Genomic DNA, 24,639 nt, shown 5'->3' with positions numbered 1-24,639 from the left:
TTTTTCTGGCGGCAGATAACGTTCTTCCTCTTCTTTTATGTTAAACTCATACAAATTTATGATGTCGCTGCCGCGTTCAAATAAATCATGTCGCCATCGACAATGCATTTAGATAATGAAGATGACAAATTGGAAGCCGTAGCTCGTCGTTTTCAATGTGTTCAGAACTTTTCTGTTAAATTTATTTTGCTTCTGGCTGGGCTCTGTTAAAATTCGATTGTCTCTGGCTTGCCGCTCTGAAATGCGCTTCGCCAGTTTTGTTGGTATTTAACAGTTTCCACGCTGATTCGTTCTTGGTCCTTCTCTATAAATATACGTTCTCTGAATCAGCTACGCTAACTACCGGATTTCATACAACAACATCGATTCGTAATAGAGCATAACAGAATGCAAGCGTCTATCGTGCGTCGTACGAATTCTTAATAGGGGGGTAAGTCAAATATTAGTGGCATTGTGCTACTATGATAGCACGGCCGAGTAATCATAGTCAACTTATGTACAATAGTCGAACAAATTATATCCGCACCAAATTTTGACAAGTTTTAAAATATTATTTTTGTTGGTAAAAGTTTTATAGTTCATTCTTTAACCACATTCGTATGAATACAAGTTTAAAGGCAGTGTCACACGACTGGGTATTTGGTGCAAATCGTATCCCAATTGTATGAATACTCAAAAATTTCTGTTTATCTCAATCACAAAAAATAGTTTGTTGAAAATTTTCAATAGAATTTTGTTGTATTGCACCAATCACTTGACTACATAACAAAAAAAAAACAAAAATTGTTGGTGGGAACACCAAATTTCTTTACGGCACCAGAGGCAAAATAGATTTTAGACTAGGGCTGCCATAATCCTGAACCCATCGACCAGGACACTTATTCCCTATAAATATAATTTCTTTGGTTCATGATCAAGATAATTTAGTTAGGCTGTCTGAAGTGAAGCAATTCTAAAAGACTTACCCAATAAGGACTGAAAAAAGTGCTTCCCTGCATGCTTCCTGGAAAGGGGTTTCCCATTTACAATTTACGCGAATGTATTCAATATATGTTTATATTATTTAGCATTACAAATAGGATTCAATAAGCATTTTAAGTCTCAATAAAACATATTTGATCTGAACCCAAAATATTCAAATTCCTTAAATAAGTATGATTTTTGTGAACTAAAAACAGCTTTAAAAGAACTTCTTCAAAAGGACTTCAGAAGATCGTCATACAAAAGCCCTCGTGGAAGCTCTTCTTTGAGTAGCGAAAGCAGAATCCCTTCAATTTGTGCCACTCTGTACAAAAAAGGAAGGAGAAAAAAAATGACTTTCAGAAGGCCCTTTGGAAGAGATTTTAACTCCTGAAATTATCTACTGAGTAGTATGTGTGACCCGTCCGCCGTATACCTACTCAGGAAGTTGCATTTTTTTGGCATTTTCCTGAAGATACAAAATTAGATTTTAACCAAATAAACTAAAAAGAAAGAAAGTAAACTCACCAGACATTGTTCGATATGTTATAAAAAATGTTTCATGATCGATTTTCGACTACTACGGACAGAAAGCTTAACCTTTTTTTTTCAAAGCAAAAATCGAATAAAAGTTAGATGGGTGTCTGCATTGACCTTCATTAAAAAACCAGGACAATTTAAGTGTGGACCAGGACAATTTGTTTAAATCAGGACAAATCCTGGAAAACCAGGACGTTTGGCAGCCCTATTTTAGACCCATTGTTTTTTCTGCGAATGCGCTTAGAGTTACACGTAGAATCCTTCTGTGCTATACGCACTTAGTCGAAAAATCTCCCATACAAATTGACCTACCCTAATATACATATGTACATATGTATGTATACTTATGTACATACAAACATATGTTTTACATATGCTAAGTACACACAAACATACGCTTTTACGATTCTTTGGCAGGTGGAATTTTTCACTTCCACGCTCAACCAGCCAACAAGATCGTGTTAAATATGTCAAGCATAGAACGCCCACATGTCGCTTTTATTCACTGTTAAGTATAAAGTCTCTTTTGCGTAGAACAATTAAAAGTACTTGTCATGCTTGAAACTACGGTTTGCTCACCCTAACTTTCAACACGATAACTGGCCCTGCACGATACACTTTTATTTATTTATTTACGCACTTACTAAATTATATCCTTGTAAAACTGTTTGCAGGCCAACTCCTGCAACATCAAATCAATAATTGAATAATTGTAATTTGGCTATGGTCGACAGCCTTTCCCTGATCGCTGTTCACTGTCCGCCTAGTCGTTTAGTGTGTGCTGCAACTGCATGTAGACATTTTATCATAACGAAGCAGACAATGACTTGACATAAATTCTTGCCTATGACGAATTAGTGTGAAAAAGTTCAAGGGATTACAAGAATGAATCGAGTTGAAGAGCACTAGAGCAAACAGTGGTTGATACGTTCCTATTGATAAGGTTCTCATTTAAAATTGTTCATCGGCTTTGTTTGTACAATTAAATAACAAATAGCTAGCAGTAAAAAGTGGGCGTCACTTTGTGGAAGTTCAGTAATTATGTGATTAAAATATACAAACACCAATAAGCAGGTGCTCCTTCAACTTGATGCTCCAACTAAAAGTGAGGTAGAAAAGGTGGGTAGAGCTATTAAAACACTACCTTAAATGCCGTTGCTATAATACGGTGTTCACATGAGGCGATTTTACAGGCAACTTTTAGTTGAAAGCAACAATCGCCTGGTGTGAACGGCCTTTCCACTAATCGCTTCCAATGAAGTTGGGGTGCAGCCAACTTTTGATTCAACTAATCGCCTCTAAAATTGCTTAGAAAATCGCCTCATGTGAACACCGTATGAGCGTTGTGCTATGTCGACCTTAAACGCAGTAGAGCTGATTGGTTGGCGCCTCGTTCATTACTTTCATACTCCAAACATAATATTTTCCGCTTCCCAATTTTGTGTTATTTAAATGCATTTTAGTAATTTAGCCTTGTTATCCCGACTAGTCATGATTAATTTTTGTTCATCATTCACCTATGTATGTATGTAGATGTATACATACACATATAACTGTACATATGTACATATATGCAGTATGTACACATTAAGTGTTTTTACTCACCTGTGATGCTGACGGATTCGTCTGTGTCAGATGGCTGCCCAAGTGATATGCGGCTGCTGGGCTTGGCGCAAAGTACCCTGGCGTTATACCTGAAATTTGAAGTGCAGATAAGTAAATTATGGAATTCTGGTAGCCCTACTCATTGTTTAAATAATTGCCATCTTATTCAAAATACAAAGATAAAAGTTGAAATGATCCATTGTTAAATTTTTCATAACCAAATTATCTTGTCAAAAGAAAAAGGGTTAAATTTCTGACATCATGTAATTGTTTTATGATTCAGCTTTCTATATATTTTAAGTTAGTGTTATTATTCAAAAGTGCCAGTTCACTTCAAAGTAAAAAATAATAGTAAAAATCTAATTGTTTGTTGTTTATCTATAATTACAAGCGCCATTCCAACAATTTCTTCCTGCTGTCTGGTATTTTTCAATGAAGACAATAATTGAATTCAATATTTCGTGCACAATGACTACAATTGCTACTTTTTAGCTACCGCAACACTAGCTCATGTAGTCCATATCCGCCAGTAGATATGTATGTATGTATGTATGTGTGTACGGATATATGTACAGTGATAGCTCTCATAGGCGGACGCTCTAATGAGCGGAACTCTGCAATAAACGGGCACATTGGGAAAGAACAATTTTTAGTTTAGTGTCCAGTTATAAAAAAATGTATCCCATACGAGGACGCGAGGCTCTAACAAGCGGCCAATTTTTCATTTTTTTCAGTCAGATGTTGACTCTTGCGCTTGTACAGATGTATACGTACACAAGAACATAGTCCATATTCAAAGATATTTCCTTTCCTAGAAAATGTGTAGCTTCTACGTTGCCCTCTTCTTGCTGCTTAAGCGAAGCGGGCAATAAGATTTGTTGGTAGGAAAGAAAACGCCATAGATTTGAATTTGTTTTTAATTCATCCTGTTTTTGTCTATTGAAGAACAAATATTTTAATTTAGAAACCCGGAATTTCAAAATTTTAAATTTGAATTTTAACGATATTTTTTACGAAATTCCCACAAGCGGACATAAACTAAAACCTCCCTATTATAATTGCCATTCGTACGGTCATCAGGTATGTAACTTGAGAATAGAAATCGCTGCATCTTTTAGGCGCATCAATATTACAAAGTTATCAGTGTTGCCAGAACTTTTTGGGCCGACCGGCTAGATTGTCAAAAAAAAGCGGCTAAAAACGGCTAAAATGTTTTAGTGAAAATTCACATGCTTTATTTAAATAAATCGCAAGAAACGAAAGACTAGTTAACACCATTAATTTATATCGAGTGTATATTCCTCATCATCAAATGAATCACTATTGTATATATCACCTGAATTCATTAATTTTAAGAGATCGTCATCTACAGTAAAATTATGGCAGCATTTTTTTTCACGTTTTAAACCGTATCTTATATATAAAATAGCGTTTAACGTTTTAACGCACATTGGATTTCTTTGCTTAGTTTTTGTTATATTCATTGAACTAAATATTCGCTCTACTTCTGCATTACTTATAGGCAAAACAAGAAAACTAAAAACTAGGTTGGAAAGGTCAGAAAAAGGGTTTTCTCCTAGGGCATTTCGAAATTGATAAACTTCGGCCCAAAATTTTACAGTTGAGTCTAAATTACTCCAGGTATGTAACGTTAACCGTTGCCATTGCATCTCTATGGATGTTATTTCGTCGGCATTATATTTGTGTTTTTGTTGCTGTAGTTGAACAAATACTTTTGGTTTAATTACTCTTAATGCATTTCCAACCGAAAAAAGTCAATTTTTTTAGTGTGGCAATATTTGTAGGGAGGCGTTGGCGTAATTCCTTTATTAAAGTGATAATAAAATAGCGACCATTTTCTCGAATTTTTTTCTCGGCTTCGTGGTCAAAAGCGTTTGTGCTTACTTCTGTTTTTAAATACTCTTCAAAACTGTGATAAAACTGAGGAAATGGAGCAAGGTATGGTTCCAACGGGGAGCATATAGGATCAAATGTGTCCGCGCTAATAACCACTAGGGAGCATAGATGCGAAAGTAAAACATTGAGTTCATTAAAAATCTTCATTGGGTCTGCATTATTGCTTTCGAACAACTTGTTTACTTTTTGCATCTGAAAATTAGGCAAATAGTAAAATCGGCTAAAAACGGCTAACTTTTTTTACAAACCGGCTAACAAATCGGCTGCCGGCTAGATCGAATTTTCTCCGGCTAGTTGCTATCAATACCGGCTAAATCTAGCCGGAAAACGGCTAAAATGGCAACGCTGATAGTTATATCCCGAGCTAATAAAAGGAAGGTAATAAAAAGGACGGTAAAAATAGAAGGGTAGTTTCATTTATTAACATTCGTTGTTGTTGCCGACCACTTGACTTTTAACATGTTTATGACACTTAACTAAAATCATGTTACCAGATTTAGTAGCAGCAAAAATTTTTTTTCTTGAAAAAGAAAAAAAAAATGTGAGGTCAGTGAGGCTGGATGAAAATATTAAAGAAAATTATTGCGCGTTTCCAAACTGCAAGAATTCGGTACACCTGTGTAGAGGTTTAAAAATAAAGTTTTTTGCTTTTCCGAGGATAGAATACGTAATACGATCTAATGCAGTTTGATGACAAATTGCTGACGCAAAATATTTTTAAACCTCTAAACGATGTACCGTTATCCGTGGAAGAGGGAGGAGTTTGATTTAAAATGATGCCCTGCAACTTGTAACAGTACCCATTTGTGGATTCTCGGAATTTCTGATAACCACAACTTTATTTTTTGTCAAAAATTTTGAAATGAAACTACCTTAATGTATCATGGTTCTGAGTAGCTTTTCAGAAGTTCTAGAGTTCTTGAAAAGGAAAAAAAAGTTGTGGATATTTTGTGTATGCCAGATTCACGGAGCATACGACATATGGTAAGGGCAAATAAAACATTGTTCTGAGTAGCTTTTCAAAAGTTCTAGAGTTCTTGAGATCCTGAAAAGGAAAAAGAAAGTTCTGCAAAATTATATAAATAAATTAAGAAAAAATTTAAATTATTTAAAACTGTTCTGCGTAGCTCTTCAATAGTTCTAAAGTTCCTAGCTCCGCTCCGGAATTTTATTTCGTTCCGAGCTCCACTCTTGCTGCACTCCCGCTCCCAATAAAAAACTTTTGTTTATTTATTTATTTACATATCAAGCCCTAACCGCCAAAAAACCTAAGCGACGTTTTTATGAAATTTTTTTTTTTTTGATGCAGAAATGGATCTAAATCAATAGTCGGCACGCCATAGAACATTTGTTCATGCTCATTTCAAACGTATTCTTAAAATATGCTATTAAAAGACGTTCTTAATATTTCCATAGGGATATGGTAAGTTTCGGTTAATACAAGAGACATATGTGTATGCGTTTGTGAGCCTGTCGCTCATTTACTTTAATACTGTCATAACTTAAAAAACCTAATATTCGAGAAAAACGGCTTTAAAGTTTTGAATTAACATATAATCCCATAGTAAAAAATTAATACATATTTGGTACTAGTGAGCTACTGGTAAATGGTACCGCTATGCATTTTTTACACAAAACAGAATAAGATTTAACGTTTATTCTTGCATACTTAACCCGATTTTTAGTTCGTATGCACTATTTATATCTGCGGGCGATGAGGCATGATGGATACGGTGACCAGATTTCTGTGGACAAAAATTGGGACATTTCCAAAGCTTCGAATCCGAACATATAATTTTATTTTTAGAATAAACAGACATAACATATATTAGATGTTTTATTTAAAACAAGAGAAAGAAAAAATATATACTTTTCATATTCATAAATTGTTTGAGGTAATTAGTATTATTTATATTTTTTCACTAATATGGTTCACCAATATGGTTAAAAGAAAACAACAAACTTAACAAATACATAGTCATAAAAACCTTTAAAAAAAAATTGAAGAAAGAATGATAGACTGCAATATAGCGAGAGTTTCACAGAATAAAACATAACCAAAGTACATAGAAAATAAGGATGCTATGTTTATGGCTCCTTAGTCTATGTTTTTTGTGATAACGAAAGTGCTACTACGTTTGTCTGAAAAGCGGGTCACAGGAAGACTTCTAATAAATTAACCCTTTGAAGACCGTATTAAGTTGGGTGGGGCTAGAACTTTTTGACCGCGTATTATTTATTATCCGTTAATCCTTAAAAATTAACTGCCATAAAATTTGAATGTCTATGATTTTTGGTTTGATCGTTATGAAATATTGCTTATAACTGTTTACAAAGTTTCCTAACAACAACCAAAAACCCTTGTCAAGGTTATATGTTTTTAGTTCATTATTTATTACTACCAGACCCGGCGAATATCGTCCCGCCTAAAATTATTGTTTTTATTGAAACATTTGGTCCAACGTTTTCAGCAACAATTCACGTTGCCGTTTGGTTTTGTCGGAATTATCTCGGGAATTAACTGCAGTTTATCCGGATTAAGTCCTAGAGTTAATTCCCAAACTTAAATCGGATCAAGGGAATTTTCGATGACAACACTGACCAAAACTTAGAGAGCGTGGAATATACGGAAAATTCAAAATTAGCACGGACATATACCTTTTCATCGGTAATGCAGTCACCATACTATTTAAAATAGGAATCCAATTTAAAATGAATAAGAACTTATTTCGGTGACTGAATTACCGACGACAGGTTGGATGTCTATGCTAGTTTTGCAGTTTCTTTGTGTTTTACGCTAACTGAGCAAATAAAGCAACTGATTGCTTCATCCGCGGTAGCCGAGTGGTGGAAGCTGCATACTCCAAGCCCGTAGGTACCAGGTTCGATCCTCGGTTGGAGCGATTGCCAAAAAAAAATTTGTTTTTATTATTTCCTTTATTTTTCTAAATTTTATTTGATTTATATATTTAATTGTGTTTTATTTTATTTTCGTCTGTTTTATTTTATTTCACATTTTTATTTTATTATTAGTTAATTAAAATTTTTAGAGTTTAATTTTACTAAAAAAGTCAAAAAACAACTAACTAAAAACAACTTTAAAATAAAAAATATGGAAGCTATAATTGAATCAATAAAATAAATTAAATTAATATTCTACCGGCCGTGGGATTCGGACCTACGACCTCGCGGCTCGTAAATCCGCATTACTGCCGTCTGTCAAGGCACAATTTTGATCAGATCAATTGCGGCGTTAGTCCGGATCAACGTTACCGTCTGTCTATGCTTTAAGCGCACATATTTTCGCATCATTGCTTTGCCTGCTTCTGCCCGCTTAACGTAGCTTGGCACATTTGGCAAACAGCAAACATACACACAAATAGCCTTTTTTTGAAAAGTATGACTTTTGTTTCAAAATTTTTGTTATATTAGAAAATAACTATTATTTAATGCAGAATATAAGTAATCATTTCAATGTTTAATGCAAAGAAGAAATACTGCATTCGATATATTCGTTTTTGATTTATAGCAGTTTTAAAAACGATTTGATGATTTTTTACCACATTTTGGCATATTGACACGCCCTATTTATAGGTTCCTTCAAATACTGTTGAAATTATCCTTCCCAGATAGCTAAGCTTTGAAATGCAAAAAACCATTTTCAAATCGGAGCAGTCAGTGCGAAGTTATTACATTATATACGTATTTTGGGACTTTATTTTATCAGATGTGTAGAAGATATTTTATAAACTTACCCTTTTGTTGAAAAAAAATAATTTATTATGTTATTAATTTTATTTTTTTAAATGTTGCTGAACTACTGCAACATGGATGGTACGCAAGTAGTCACATCGAAAAGGTGCTGAAAAGTAATTGGTGCTATAATTGTGGCAAGAGGTTCAGCTTTTTGCCTCTAAAGTCTCAACTAAAGCAAACCTTTAAAAAAATTATCTAATAGCGTTTTCTTTTCTCGAAAAAAAGGCTGCACTTATTCTGCCTTGTGTTAGCGCTGTCACATTTTCATATTCTTTTCTCAGCCCTTTCACAAGGCGTCGTGTTCTTTTCTCAGCAGGTTGCGCTCTGATCCGGCGAAACAGCTGCCTTTTCTGCCCTCAAATAAGCGTGAGAGTGAGAGTTGCATGGTTGATTTTTAATTTAATCTTGTAAAAATGCAATTATTTTCCCTATCAGAAATAAGTGTTTTGCTTTAAAATTGTTAAAGACTTATAGGCCAAGTGAATAATTCAGCTTTATTAAGTTCTGTTTCATTCTCATATAAAGAGCGCAACATTTTCTCAGGTTTCAGGGCAACGCAAAGCAAGAGTTCCCATATAAAAGGGCAGAATTTTTTTTTGAGAAAAGAAAACGCTATAAGCAACAAGATTTATATATAAATCAATCAATATCAATGTCGGTCATCAAGGGCTTGGTAAAGAAAACACTGAAAATCGGGATTTAATCGATATAAATATGAAAAATCGGGACACTTACACGTCCCGACGTTTAAAAAATATTCAGCGGACAAATTTTCTCGAAATCGGTACTGTCCCGCCAAAATGGGTACGAGTGGTCACCTCAATGATTGGCCTCTTTTTTTGGAAGGCACACAGCATATAATTTTGACATTTTTTTTAAATACTTACCCAGCCAGCAAGAAAACGTACATTTTACGAACATTATGTTTTACGAGGGATTCTCGTATCGCCAAAAAGTTAGAGAAAAGCTCGTAAACGATAAAACAAAAAAATATAATAGAAAGAGGCTTGTAGTAATTTGTCAGTACAAGAAAAAATTTTAGTTTTGTTGACAATTTTTCTTCAATCACAATATTTCATAAGTAGTTTGTTAAATATTCAATTTAAGAAAATTATTAAGTATGTGATTTATTGGCAGACTGGTGCAAACGCCAAGGACGATCTACCACTTTCTTTTATAATTAAACTTCTTGTAAGTAGCTACTACATATGTAATTCAAAAATACAAATTAATTTAACGAGTTTTGCAATTCTTTCACAGGCTGCGCGGAGCAACACTAAAGGATTTAAACGTTTAATTCCCCTATCTCGTAAGTTTATAGTTATTTATTTTTTTAATTTGCTAGTTTATTAGGTCTTTGCAGTTATTGAACTTAATGTTTTATTGATAATATGGCTTCTCAATTAAAAAGGCGTGCGAAATCCGAAGCCTTATCCGTACTAGCGTCAATAAATTATTCATTAAAAAAAAATTATTACAGATGAGGTAGCAGAACTTTTCTCGTGGAAGGGAACAGGTACCAAAAGCAGCGCTATTGGTTTGGCAACGACTGCGGCAATTAGAAGTACGGATCATAATATTATTTATTACCACTTTTTACTTAATTAAATTTTCCGGTTTCCAATGGAGATTAATCTTTCACTTTATTTTCTTAGGGGCTTTTCGTTAAAAATTTAACTCCCACGAAGAAGTTTTATTTCCGTTTCAAAGAAGCACTTCCAATATGCACACAACCGGCAAAAAAAATTGGCAGCCTATCGGCAAAAACGATAAAAAATAAATTCAGCTACTTTATAATATATATTAAACCCCTCTTATTTAATTGTTAATTTGTTAATAGATAGTTTGTTAATATTTATTTATCTGAAAATATCTTCACATATACAGTGCCGGGAAAAAATATTGGCACAGAGAATTTTTCGCCATGAATGCAAAGTTTTTATTCTGATTTATTCTCTAATTGTTTTTTATAAAAATATACACCCCTATTGCGAATGTCGACTGGCAGTAGATAAACGACTATTAAGCGATTATCGATTATCGATGCTATTGCGAGTGTCGCTTAGTCGCTCAATTAGCGACTGTGAATACTTTTTAATCGCTCATCCTTCTATTGCTGTTTTTTAGTCGTTGGAGTTTGCGTTTATAAAATTTACATAAGAAAGTGGTACTATAATGGATAAAAAGTAAGTCAATTGAACTGGAAGTTGTAAAAAATTGTGAAATATACATATGCATGTATGTGTCTGAATTACAGATCAAAAATTATAAGCAACAAAAGGCAACTTGCGCGGTTGTTCGTACTGATGCAGGAGAGTGAAGACATAGGCAAAGGAATTTCCGGAAAGAGTAGGGCAGGAAGTTCCGCTTCTATTGGAAAAGATACATATACAATATTTCTTGTGCATATAACTCCGTCTACGCCATCCACAGTGTTTTTGCGCAGAGCCAACATCAAAAGTTTATACCAAAAAACTGCATAATTTATTAATTGACTAGTGCTCGGAAATTTGAAATCTTTATTTTAAATTAAAGTTGAATTCTTTTAATACACTTGTTATGTTGTTATGTTAAAGTTTTTAAACTCGGGTCACGCGTTTGGACACAAAAACCCAACATCATTGTACAAAAAACTTAACCGTACCGTATTTCTTAAACTTCCATAAAGTTTATTAATAAGGAAAACAGCTTTTCCTGCAAATCATGTAAAGCCTAAAAACTGTGAAGCATCGGGAACGCAACTTCTATTCATAAAACTCACACATGTACATACACCTTCCAAGTCCAAGGGATCCGACGAATCTCGCAATTCCCTCCTTGCTTTAGCTAACTCTACTAATCTATTAGCTTCCGCATCATCTTCCTCATCACTAAACCATATTTCAACTGTGTACATTTTTTTAATTTTATAATAAAAGCAATTATTTTAAAAATTATGTAAATAAAACACTCAAGAAACAAATGTAAACAAATAAACAGCTGTTTACAATTCTGTCAACCATTCACAATAGTACAAATTTTTATCGATCAAGTTACACAATAGCAAAATAAAAGATGATCGACTCGATCGACAAATTTCTATTCTACTGCCAGTCGACACTCGCAATAGGGGCCATAGTTAGTATGAAGTTCTACTTTCAAATAAGATTTTTTAGAAAAATTCAAAGTATGCAGTTTTATAGCCCATTTAATTTTAGTATAATAAAGAGCACGCTTGAATAGCTAGAAAACCTCTTTGTTATTTGATAATTTTTTATACGCAGTTTCTTCCATACAAAAAAAAATGTCGCACATAATTTGCATGGAAGAAACTGCGTGAAAAAATTGCCAAAAATCAACGCGGTTTTCTGGCAACTCCAAGCTTGCACTATGTTATACTAAAATATAATGGGATATAAAACTGCATACTTAGAATTTTTCTCAAAAATCTGATTTGAATGTAGGTTTTCATACTAACTATATTTAAAAAAAAATAATGTGCGGAAAGAAATTCAAGTAAAAAACTTTGCATACATTGTGAAAAATTCTCTGTGCCAATACTTTGATCAAGCACTATAAATATTTATTAATTATAATTCCATTCAATAAAAGAACTACAATCATTTGAATTAATTAATTGCCTCTATTTTTAGCATTCAAAAACAGTAGATAAAGCAGTGTAAAAAAATGCTTTTTTAACGTAAATTAATCGTTTACGAGACTCGTTTACAATTAAAAAACGGACGTAAAAATATTCGCATACGAATGCTTTTTCGATCCGTTTACGACTGTTCGTAGGCGATGCACAATTTAAAGCGAAAAAGTGCTCGAAAAAACGGCTATCATAAACGATTTTTAATCCGGTTTTTCTTCGAGAAAATATCCAATTACGAGCTTGTTTACGATGATTTTTCTGGCTGGGTATATACATACATATGTATGTAAGTTTTAATATATCTTTCTTAAGAGTAGACTTTATTTCCAAAGAAAGATTTTGAATATTTTTTTTTTATTTTTTTTTTGGAATAGCTCTTTTGCATTTAAAAAGTTAGATGGGCCAATTTGATCGTAATATTAGCTTATTCACGAACATGTTCATTTAACTGGCTCCTGCCTGTGCAACATGTGTAATTCGCGAATTGCTAAAAAATCGCGTTGATTTTGTTCATTTTTTTTGCTGGCGGTGTTATTATTTTCTTCCACACAAAAAAAAAAATGTCGACATAGTATGGAAGAAACTGCGTCAAAAAAAAAAAATGTTCAAAAATCAACACGATTGTTTTACAATTTCAAACATGCACTTTGTTATATCAAAATTTAATGGGCTATAAAGCTGAATACTTAGAATTTTTCTAACAAATCTGATGTGAAAGTTTTAAATTAGTACGCAAATTTATTGAATTTTCCTGAGTTTTGCACAAAGTTTAGTTATTTTATTTTTAGGTTTTTTGTTGTTGTAGTGAGATATATTTTGTAATAAGAAATTAGCGAAAAGAAATTAGAATAAAAAGCTTTGCATGCATTGCGAAAAATTCTCTGTGCCAATCCTTTTTTCTGGCACTGTATGTATTAAATGCATACTTTCCAAAACTTCTGATTTTCTGCTTAATGTATGGTGGCTATTGTTAACTCGAGCAATAATTTTACCAAATTGAATAATGCTAATTTAAAACCTCTCACTACTAAAAACTCCCGGCCCATGCCCAATGAAATTGAGAAATAAGGAAATCTGGCAGTTCCTTAAACGCGAAGTTTCAATGCAGAGGGTGAAGATATAGTTTTTTTATTGTAGATGTATCGTTATGAGGGAGGATACTTCTTATCTAGTCGTAGTTAAAGTTGATGACTTCACAAGTTTTAGCATATGTCTTCGCTTCGATTTTGTTACTTTATTAAACATGAAGTATATCTATGAGGGTTGTTACCTACCTACATACATATTTACTATTTACAAAGAGAAGGGGGAATTCTAGTCATATATATTCATACATACGCATGTATTTAAGTACGATAGACATTACGCGATGTTTGTTGTTATTCTTGCGTGTCATATAGAAATTTGTCTTTTAGCAAATAATGTACTTCCTGAGAGCAGGGTTGTTGTAGGAGGAGCGAGGGTGTGGCTTTGTGCCATCGCATACACATACATAGGTACTTGTATTAAGTAAATTTTATACATGGATTTTAATCACACAAAGACACGAATGTACTACTTAAGCACTTATCGCATACTAAATACAAAGAGACGTGACTCAAAAATATCATAATTTCAGGAGGGCAAAAAATCTGTTTAAGCCTAGGTTTTACTCAGAAAATATATAAATATATTAGTGGTAGAGCTGGGATACTATCGATATTACCGCCACTCGATAGTTTTCGAAACGATAGTTGAAAACATCGATAGTATCGATAGTACTATCGTCGTGAGAAGTATTGAATTGAAATGCTAAATTGCTTAAAAATTAAATAATTAATAAATTTATAAATTACGTTGTAAGTTAAAGATATTATATAAATTTGTTTAAATTTGAGTGCACCAAAAAGAACTTCTTATAATAATAAAATAAACTTAATAATTTATGCGTCTGAATTATATATATATATGTTTGTCCCTTTTGAAGTGCAAAGAAGTGAAATTGGCTACAATTTCTAATGCTACAAAACAAAACAAAACATATTCGTTTAAATTGACAACTCATACTTATCAAACGCGCTTATCAAAATCCGGACAAAGGAAATTATTAACATTTTACCATATTATAAGAAAACGAATAAAGTACTGGTCAAAATAATAGCACCACAACATTTTTAGCAGTTTTGACTATTTTTTGTTTGTTTAGTGTCTAGTACTAATTTTTTATAAAAGTTCTACAAAACATAAAAAACTACAAAATCATTGAAATTTCAAGCTTTTTAATTCGAATTTCTATAAAAATTTTGTGTAAGCGGATTTATAGCTTATTAAATTTTACTATAACTCAGTGTAAGCTTATAGTTGCTAAAAATTCCAATAACAAAAAAGTTTTTTTTCCCGACTGTATTGTGAATTTTCTTGGATAAAAAAATTAATGTAATGTTAAGAGACGTAAAAAGAGAAGTTTCGCTAAAACCGACATCGATAGTTTTCAAAAACTATCGATAGTGGCGACAGTTTTCAACTATCGATACTATCGATATTATCCCAGCTCTAATTAGTGGGATACATGAAACGTTGCAAAGTTGTTGCACATGTGGTATTTGTTGCAAAATTTGCCACCTTGCGACATTACTTTTGTATGGAAAATTTCCTGCGACAAAATTGCGACAATGCTATGTATATAATAGGTTTATTAGCGTTCGCGTACACAAAAATTCAGCAAAGTAGGGGAAATTGAGAGACCAAATTAACATTACATTCTGATGAAAAGCTGCTAGTATCTGCTGGAAAAATTTTTGCCAGCAAGAAAAACAGTTGATCAAAGGCTTCCAATTTATGAAAATATGGAAATTTATTTTAGACTTAGATTTAGATTTATTATTATGATTTTTAAGTTTGAAATAACTTATTAGAACTGCAAATGTATTGGAAGAAAGCAAATACTCATTTACTCATGTTTGATTAGCAAATTGCTTTCGGAAAACTTTTAATTTATATTCTTTTCATGTTTTCTGTTTTATGGTTTTGTATATAAACAAAATTTCGATCAACTGTACTAAAAACTTGCAAGTTGTTGCTGGTTTTGCGTCCGCCTACTTTTACTAACATTTCTTTCTTTGAGAGAGATCAGATAAAAAGTCATTAGAATTTTGCTGCTGAGAGTTTTCTGCTGGAAGAATACGCGAATACACCTAATTTGAGCTGGCAGGCAATCATTGCAAAGACAAAGTCGCAAAACACATGTTTTTTTTTATTGTATTCAAATACTTCAACAAAAAGTATGTCAGTTTAGGCTACTTTGAAATATAATTGTAAAAACTTTTATTTTTTACTTCTGCGCGGCATTTCAAAAAATCCGGAGTTGCGATAGGTCGTTCATACAACTTTGTTTGCAACGTTGCGATTTCGTCAAAAATGCCACGTTATATGAATCGCACTATTAATACATAAAATCACCGAAACCACACAACCGATTTAAATTAAATTTTGTGAGTGTGCATAATTGACTCGCACTTGAAATATAGGACCCGATAGGTGGCGATGTTGTCGAGAAACATTTTTTGTTCCCCATGAAAACTTTTTTATACCCGAGCGCACTTGTGCACAAGGGTATATTAATTTTGTTCACATAACGGTTGTTTGTAACAGCCAAAACGAATCGAGATAGATATAGACAAATGTATACATAAATGATCAGGATGAAAAAAGAAATCGATTAAGCCATGTCTGTCTGTCCGTCCGTCTGTCCGTCTGTCCGTCCGTCCGTGTACACGATAACTCGAGCAAAAATTGAGATATCTCAACGAAAATTGGTACGTAGGTTTCTCTTAATCCAAGGTAGGTTGGTATTGAAAATGGGCGAAATCGGACTTTAACCACGCCCACTTCCCATATAACGGTAATTTCCAGAAATACGAAAACTGCGATATTTTAGTAACTACTGAAGATAATTCACTCAAAATTGATATTTACAATAATTTTTAGACAAAAAATAAGAATATTATAAATTTTTGGAAAATGGGCGTAGCCACGCCCACATATGGTTACATGTGTATATCTTGGTAACCGCTGCACCAATTTCTTCAAAACTTGGCAAAGTTATTGGCCTTCGCACAACATACCCAACGGCCGAAAATTTTTAAAATCGCTCAATAACCACGCCTACTTCCCATATAACGGTAATTTTCAGAAATACGAAAACTGCGATATTTTAGTAACTACTGGAGATTATTCACTCAAAATTGATATTTACAATAATTTTTAGACGAAAAATAAGAATATTATAAATTTTTGGAAAATGGGCGTAGCCACGCCCACTTATGGTTACATGTGTATATATCTTGGTAACCGCTGCACCAATTTCTTCCAAACTTGGCACAGTTGTTGGCCTTGGTACAGCATAAAAAATCGCCGAAACTTTTTATAATCGGACAATAACCACGCCCACATCCCATATAACGGTGATTTAGAGAAATACAAATTCTTCGATAATCAGTAAATATTGAAGCTAATTTATTCAAAATTGATGCTTGCAACAATTCTTTACCAAGAAATACGTGTATGGTAAAATTTTGGAAAATGGGCGTGGCACCTCCCACTTATGATCACATATAAGTATATCGGTAACCGTTTTACCAATTTGTACCAAACTCGGTGTGGTTATTGTGCTTGCCACATATAAGCAAAACGTTGAAAATTATTGAAATCGGACTAAAATTACGGCCGCTTTTCATATAACGGTAAATTTCAGAAATGCTTGAAACTTCAATATTTCGAAATTTAAGGACGCTAATTTACTCAAAATTGATACACCCCGGCTTACCATCTAGCGGTAGCTTTCGGAAAGGTGAAAAAAACATATATTTAATACTTGCGCCGGGTATTTAATGTTCGGCTCCGCCCGAACTTAGACTTTCTTACTTGTTTTAGTTTCCTTGGATTCCCTGTGGTGGCCGCTGTAATGTAGTGGTGCACACCACCATTCGGCAGGGCCTAGGTTCGAGCCTAGTTTCCTAACATAAAAACAGGCATAAACAAGTTTTTTCTAAAAGCGGTCGCCCCTCGGTAGGCAATTGCAAACCTCAAAGTGTATTTCTGCCATGAAAAAACAGTTTCTCATAAAAATACAATCGCCCTTCATAGTCGGCGTAAAATTGTGTGACAACATCAAAGCGTACGCCACAAATCGGAGGGGAAGCTCGGCCAAACACTAACATATTATGTATGCGCCAATCTATTATTGGGTTCCCTTTCTAAAACTTGGCACCCTCGTCTCTGCTTACAACGTACCGCTTCCTTGATGGCAGCCATTTCCACCTGAAAGACACTGCAGAAGTCCGGAATCCTTAGTAATCCCTCCCTACCCAGTCATCTCTTGAGGGAATATAGGCAGAGAAGGAGCTTCTGGCAGGCATTTCGGAGGCGCTGTAATCTAGGTGTCAAGGGCTCCGTGAAATAAGATAAGCTTAAATTTGGTTGCATAGAGCTAATGAATTACATTTTGCCGATAGCTTCCTTACAGCAGTACAAGACAACCGACGCCTTTTTTATCATTTTCTCAATGTTAGGCTTCCATGACAGCTTCCTATCGAGGATCAAGCCTAAGTACTTGACCCTGTATGAGAGCCGCGGACGAACAACCGCACTCGAGGGGCCACAACGAGTATCTTGTACTTCCTGGTAAACAAGACCAGTTCCGTTTTGCTAGGATCTACTGCGAGGCCACTCTTGATTGCCCACTAGTAACCTGCTTCAGGTAAACTTGAGGCAGAAAAAAGGGTGTTTAGAAATCGTCCTTTAGCCAAAATATGCACATATTCTACAAAGGCGATCACCCGACATCCCACTTTTTCCAGGTCCCCTAGAAGGTCGTTTACAACCGCAACGTAGAGCAGGGGAGGGAGAACACCAATTTGCGGAGTGCCCATATTGTCACTGCACTGAGTATAGGCGCTCCCCCACTCCGCCGCGACAGTTCTGTCACAAACTAAGCTGTAGATAAGCCCTATTAGGTTGATTTCAACCGCCCAATTATGAATAGACTTGAATATTACCTCTAGACTGACATTGCGGAAGGCTCCCTCCATATCGAGGAAGGCCCCTACTGGGTAAAGGCTTCATCTGACCACTTTAGCAATGTATGCAGGGTAGTATCCACCGAGCTTGCAATATGCATGTTAAGCTCTTGAAAGATAGTCACGAGGAATCGCGTTTCTTATGTACAGGTCTATCCATCTCTCTAGCGATTTTAGCGAAAACGAAGACAGACTGATATGCTAAAATCCCTAAGAGAAACATGAGATCCTTTTCCGGTCCTCGGGATAAATGCAACACTGACTACCCTCCAAGCCTTGGGGATGTACCTGGCCCTCACGCAGTTCGCAAGTATGATACCATCGGTCCCCGGCGTCTTTAATGGTTTGAACGAATTTTTCGCCCAAGCCATGTGACGATCGTCCAGAAAATCGGAGAACTACAGGAGCTGAAGTACAAAATATTGCAAAGAAGTACATTTGACTGTGCTTCGAAGTACGAAGCACAAGAGTTAAAAAAGAAGTACTGTACTTCCGAAAGAAGTACGGTTGGTCACATTAAGTATACACGAAAATTATGCACGCGTTGCAGATGTCTGGTCGCAATGCTGGTAACAGTGGAGGGGGAAGGGCTCCTCGGTTACAGCGCCAATAAAGAAGAAGAAGAACTACACGCAAGATAGACTTTCGGATCCGATAGGTGGCGCCGTATCAATATCTAACTTATAAAAACTATTAATTAAACGATATTTCGGTCGCTGCCGCTGAAATCTTAAATTTATGATTTCGCACGATTTGACGTTTAGTTTTGCGTTAAGCTGATGCCAGATAAAACTTTGTGGTTTTGCGTGACATTTATAATTTTGCTAGCAAAGCGCTAGACGCAAAAGGTATACCACAATGAATATCAAGAAAACAATTTTGTACTGCTTTTTACTCGTTAAAATTGCTGTGAATTTTATATATTTAGCTTTAAAAATATCAGCAGTGTAATTAAATTTGATGTTTTTGCATAAAAACTCGAATTTGGACGAAACAATAAATATAAAACCGGCTGATTGTCAACGCGCGCAAAAAGATGGTAGTTGGCCATCTTTTCGCTTCGCGCTGCAGCTGCAGCGATCTAGATATGTGGCATGCTTTGTGCATTTTCATACAATTCATCTTATCTGTCAAAGGGAAGCAAGCGCTTATCTGGCATCAGCTTTACCGTGATTTACGCAACTTTTTAACTTTTTTGGGAGCATTTCGTACTTACGCTAATTTTATTGTGAATGTAAAACAAAAAATGTATTGTTAGTTATCCTGAAGCCCATTGACATCAAAATTAAATGGATTTTCATACCAACTGATAGCTCATTTATTGAAATCGCATACAAATTAACGAAGTTAGGCAACTTTTCTTAAATACGGCCTCGAAAAATAAGCAATTATATTTCTCATAAAACCGACACTGCAAGTAGTCGGTCGGTAATTGACGGGGTTTATCAGGTAGCTACCGATTCATCAGTCCTGTAGTCGCTCCCCCGTATTGCAGGGTAATTTCGCATGCTGTCGCGTTCTCATCGTTACGCTCTTGCTTGTATACGTACACGCGATGGTTATACTCTTTTAGCGTGTGCTCGTTATCTGCTCATGCCTGTTCGTGGTTCAAAAGAAATAAAATAAAATTAGGAAGCGCCTGACGGAATTCGAACCCGGCACCTTCTGCAAGCCAACAAATAGTGGCACACTCTTTTGCACGCTCAGCGACTGCCGACTACGCATGCATGCTTTCAAATGTTTAGCTTGAGCAAATAAAATACAATTAAATATTAGTTGCGTTCTCTAACTCGCAAGAATTTTCAGGAATTTACCAGAAAGCATTCCTGTACTCGGTTCTCTGGCTTAGTTTGCTTTTTGACAGTTTTACAGGTTTTAACCCAGAAAAGTTGGGGAACGCAAACTATTGCTTTCAAATGACATCATCTTTTTCGAACGTTTCGAACGTTTTCCGGATACGAAAATTGATGATAACTGTAGGAGTTTTTTGTATTCGTTTTCGGATACGGAAAATTCAACTAAACTGCACTGTCGGCAAAATTTGCGTTTCTTTGCTGGCTGGGAAAGCATGTAAACTCTAATACACACACCATGCAATTTTGTGATTCGTTCTTGTAAAATCATTTTGCATTTTAATTACTTGCTAAAACTAGTTTATCGTATTCTATATTCTAACGAGTCAAAAATAGGCACATATGTATATAAAAATATATATGTACATATGTATACATGCATACATACATAAGTATATAAATATGTGTATCAGATACCTTCACACTTATCAATTTGCATATGGTTGCGTATTTAAATATATATATACAGAAAGCATCATTTACTCACCTGCACGTAACGCCTCCACGGGCACTGATGGATATGGCATCGGATAGGGATAACCATCACGTCGCAGTGCTTTCGGTTTTCTTCTGGGACGATATTTGTAGTCAGGATGTTCTTTCATGTGCATTGCACTGGAAATAATCAGAGAGCATTGCTTTTAGAAATTACGAGCAAATATGTGCATATTTTGGAACTTATTATACAGGCTCATAATTTTCCATTAACATAATTGCCTTTGCCTAAACTCGTAAATAAAAGTTTACGCAAAGTTTCAGTTAATCTTCCTTGAACTGCGGTCTTACCGTAGTCGCTTTGCTTCATCGATAAATGGACGTTTTTCTTCCTCGGTTAAAAGTTTCCATTCGGCGCCTAAAATGGAAAGAAAACATCAAAGTAGCGATTTTCCTTCAGGGTTAAAGTAAGTAACAAGAAAAATCCTTAACAGGAAGAAAGAAACGCAATTATTACAGTATACAACATAGATAATTGTAATTATGAGTCAGAAATTGCTGGAAAGTGAAATATCAGCAGAAAAAAGATAACGAGCCCAAAATTTTGCAAGAAATTTGCAAAACTCCAAGAACTGCTGATTGATATATGAGAGCATGAAAGAGAAAGTACAAAAAAATTAGTTGTTAAAGCTTCCCCGCCAGAATGCATATTTAGGGGTTTATACGAGTCTCGCTATGAGCTCAATAATCTAATCTATATATATAAAAATGAAATGTTTTGCGTATGACGGCGATGCCTGACCAAACGGCTGAACCGATTTAAATTCTGTAAAAAGTACTTTTTTGGACCTTCTTGGGGAAGGTTTTTTGATTTAAAAATAATAGAAACTTTTTGGTGTTGTTGCGGAAAAATGAAGAATGCTGAGACGTCACGATTTCACAATTTCTTACAGTTTTCCGTATATTGAATGTCGCTAAACTACTAAACGGCTAGACCGATTTGGTTCATATTTGGTACATATATCAGCTCCTTGAGAGGAAATATTTCTACTAAAAATTTGCTCGCTAGGTGGCGATGGGGTCAGAATATTCCCAAAAGTTGTATTTACTTGCCGATTTGGCTCATATTTTGAACATAAGTTAGCCAATTGGAAAGGAATATTTGGACAAAAAAATACACGATAGGAGGCGCTGGGGTCGGGGTATACTCAAAAATTATTTTACGCTAAGAGAAGGTTAGATATCTACTATATATTTGTGGAAGTATGTATGTATGTATGTATGTGCCAGGTTGTAGCCTAACCGGAAGGACAGAATCGAACGAAATTTGGACAGAGTATTGCCATGACACCTGGGCCTATATTAGGGAGAAAAAAATCGGGATTCGACAAGGGGCGTGGCACCTCCCATAGGCATGCAATTTTTTATCAGCTATAACTTCGGAACCATAAGCCCCACGAACTTGAAATTTGGTATGCAGGCACAGCTACGGTAGGTGCTTATAGTAAGGTTTATACGAATGAGTTTAAAAAAGGGGGCGTGGCACAGGCGTGGAATTTTTTATCGCTATAACTTGGAAATCATAAGTTATATGAACGCGAAATTTGGTATACAGACATATCTATGGAAGGTGCTTATAATAAGGTATATAGAAATCAGTTTGTAAGAGGGGGCGTGGCACATCCCATAGGCGTGGAATTTTTATCAGCTATAACTTCCGAACCATAAGCCATACGAACTTGAAATTTGGTATGCAGACTCAGCTACGGTAGGTGCTTATAGTAAGGTGTATATGAATAAGTTTAAAAAGGGGGCGTGGCACATTCCGTAGGCGTGGAATTTTTTATGAGCTATAACTTCGAAATCATAAGTCACATGAACTTTGAATTTGGGATGCAGACATATCTTTGGTAGGTGTTTATAGTAAGATATATATTAATGGGTCTATAAAAGGGGACGTGTCACATCCAATAGGCGTGGAATTTTTAACCAGCCATAAATTGGGAACCATAAGTCACATGAACCTGAAATTTGGTATGCAGACATATGCGTGGGAGGTGTTTAGAATAAAGTGTATATAAATGTGTTTGTAAAAGGGGGATAAATATTTATTCAACTATTAGACAGCTCGGATGTTTAAAACTGTGTTTTTTGAAACCTTACAGTCTTTACGCCATCTTGAAATGGAAAATTAAATCATTTTATTGATCCCGCGATGCTGTTAAACGAAACATGTGCATGTATAATGAATACAACTTTTTCTGAAGTAAGCATTCTACAGGAAAAATGCAGCTATACTAAGGGCCGGTTACTCAATGTTTGGTTAACACTAATCTCCGGTTAGACATAGTTATCGACGTTACCGACTCCCTGTTGTATGCATGGAGTCGAAGAGGTCGACAACGATGTTTAACCGCAGATAAGTGTTAACCAGACATTGAGTAACCGGCCCTAAAACAGCTAAGCGATAAGGAAGCTAAACTGAATGTACCATAGCGGACTAATTTTAATTTAAAAATTCTATCGTTACCTTAATCCACCTAATATTAATAATGGAACAAGATTTTTAGTACAAAAAGTGGTGATCAATATATATTAGTTAAAGTACGATAAATCTTAAATTATGGCTTATAAGGATGCCATAATTTAGAAAGAAAATAAAATAGTTTTTCTGCTCTAATTTATGCTGATCTGAATATTTGTTTTACTGTTTTATATTTTGATTTAATTACCCCGAACGACGTAGAGTGCTCTGCTAGTCTATATATATAAAAATGAAATGTTGTTCGTATGACCGCGATGCCTGACCAAACGGCTGAGCCGATTTCAATTCTGTAAAAAGTACTATTTTGGACCTTCTGTGTGGAAGGTTTTTCGATGAAAAAAAATTTTAACTTTTCGTTGTTGCTGCCGAAAAATAAAGAATGCTGAGACGTCACTATTTCGCAATTTCATACAGTTTTCTGTACATTAAATGTCACTAAACCACTAAACGGCTGGACCGATTTTGTTCATATTTGGAACATATATCAGTACCTTGAAAACAAAATATTCCTACAAAAAATTTGTCCGCTAGGTTGCGCTGGGGTCAGAATATTCATAAAAATTACATTTACTTGCTGATTTGGCTCATATTTAGAAAACAATTTAGCCAATTGAAAAGAAATATTTGGACTTGAAACTTACACGATAGGTGGCCCTGTGGCCGAGACATCCCCAAACATTATTTTACGAAAAGATAAGGATATATTTATGGAAGTATGTATGTATGTTTGTATGTGCCAGGTTGCAGCCTAAACGGACGGACAGAATCGAACAAACTTTTGACAGAGTATTGCCTTGACACCTGGGCCTATAATAGCTTAAAAAAATTGGGATTCGACAAGGGGGCGTGGCATCTTCCATAGGCGTGAAACTTTTAATCAGCCATAACTTCGGAACTATAAGTCACATGAACTTGAAATTTGGTATGCAATTATATATATCGTAGGTGCTTACAGTAGAGTATATATAAATGACTTTGTAAAAGTGGGCGTGGCACATCCCATAGGCGTGAAATTTGTTATCAATCATAACTTCGGATCCAATAGGCGTGGAATATTTTATCAGCTATAAATCCGAAACTATAAGTCATATGAACTTGAAATTTGTTATTCAGGCACACATATGGTAGGTGCTTATATTAGGGTATATATAAATAAGTTTGTAAAAGTGGGCGTGGCACATCCCATAGGAATATTTTATCAGCTATAACTCCGGAACTATAAGCCACATGAACGTTAAATTTGGTATACAGGCATAACTATGGTAGGTGCTTACAGTGAGGTATATATAAATGAGTTTGCAAAAGGAGGCGTGGCACATCCCATAGGCGTGGAATATT

At 34.9% G+C, this 24,639-nt stretch overlaps 1 protein-coding gene across 1 annotated transcript in view; it reads right to left on the bottom strand.

The window, feature by feature from the left end:
- Positions 1 to 21,882, bottom strand: part of LOC118740019 (transcription factor SOX-21-like) — a 98,756-nt gene extending 76,874 nt beyond the window's left edge. The window contains exons 1-4 of the mRNA XM_036471517.1: positions 21,870 to 21,882; positions 21,108 to 21,174; positions 20,809 to 20,936; positions 3,106 to 3,194 (exon numbers count right to left, since the gene is read on the bottom strand). Coding sequence (XP_036327410.1) covers positions 3,106 to 3,194; positions 20,809 to 20,936; positions 21,108 to 21,174; positions 21,870 to 21,882 — 297 coding nt within the window. The remainder of the gene's footprint in view (positions 1 to 3,105; positions 3,195 to 20,808; positions 20,937 to 21,107; positions 21,175 to 21,869) is intronic.
- Positions 21,883 to 24,639: the final 2,757 nt, after the last annotated feature.

This window comes from Rhagoletis pomonella, unplaced genomic scaffold, assembly GCF_013731165.1.
Source record: "Rhagoletis pomonella isolate Grant_MI unplaced genomic scaffold, Rhpom_1.0 Rhpom_scaffold_00005, whole genome shotgun sequence".
Classification (NCBI taxonomy): Eukaryota; Metazoa; Arthropoda; class Insecta; order Diptera; family Tephritidae; genus Rhagoletis; species Rhagoletis pomonella.
Note: the sequence above shows the minus strand (reverse complement) of the source record. Positions and strands in the feature narration are given on the sequence as shown.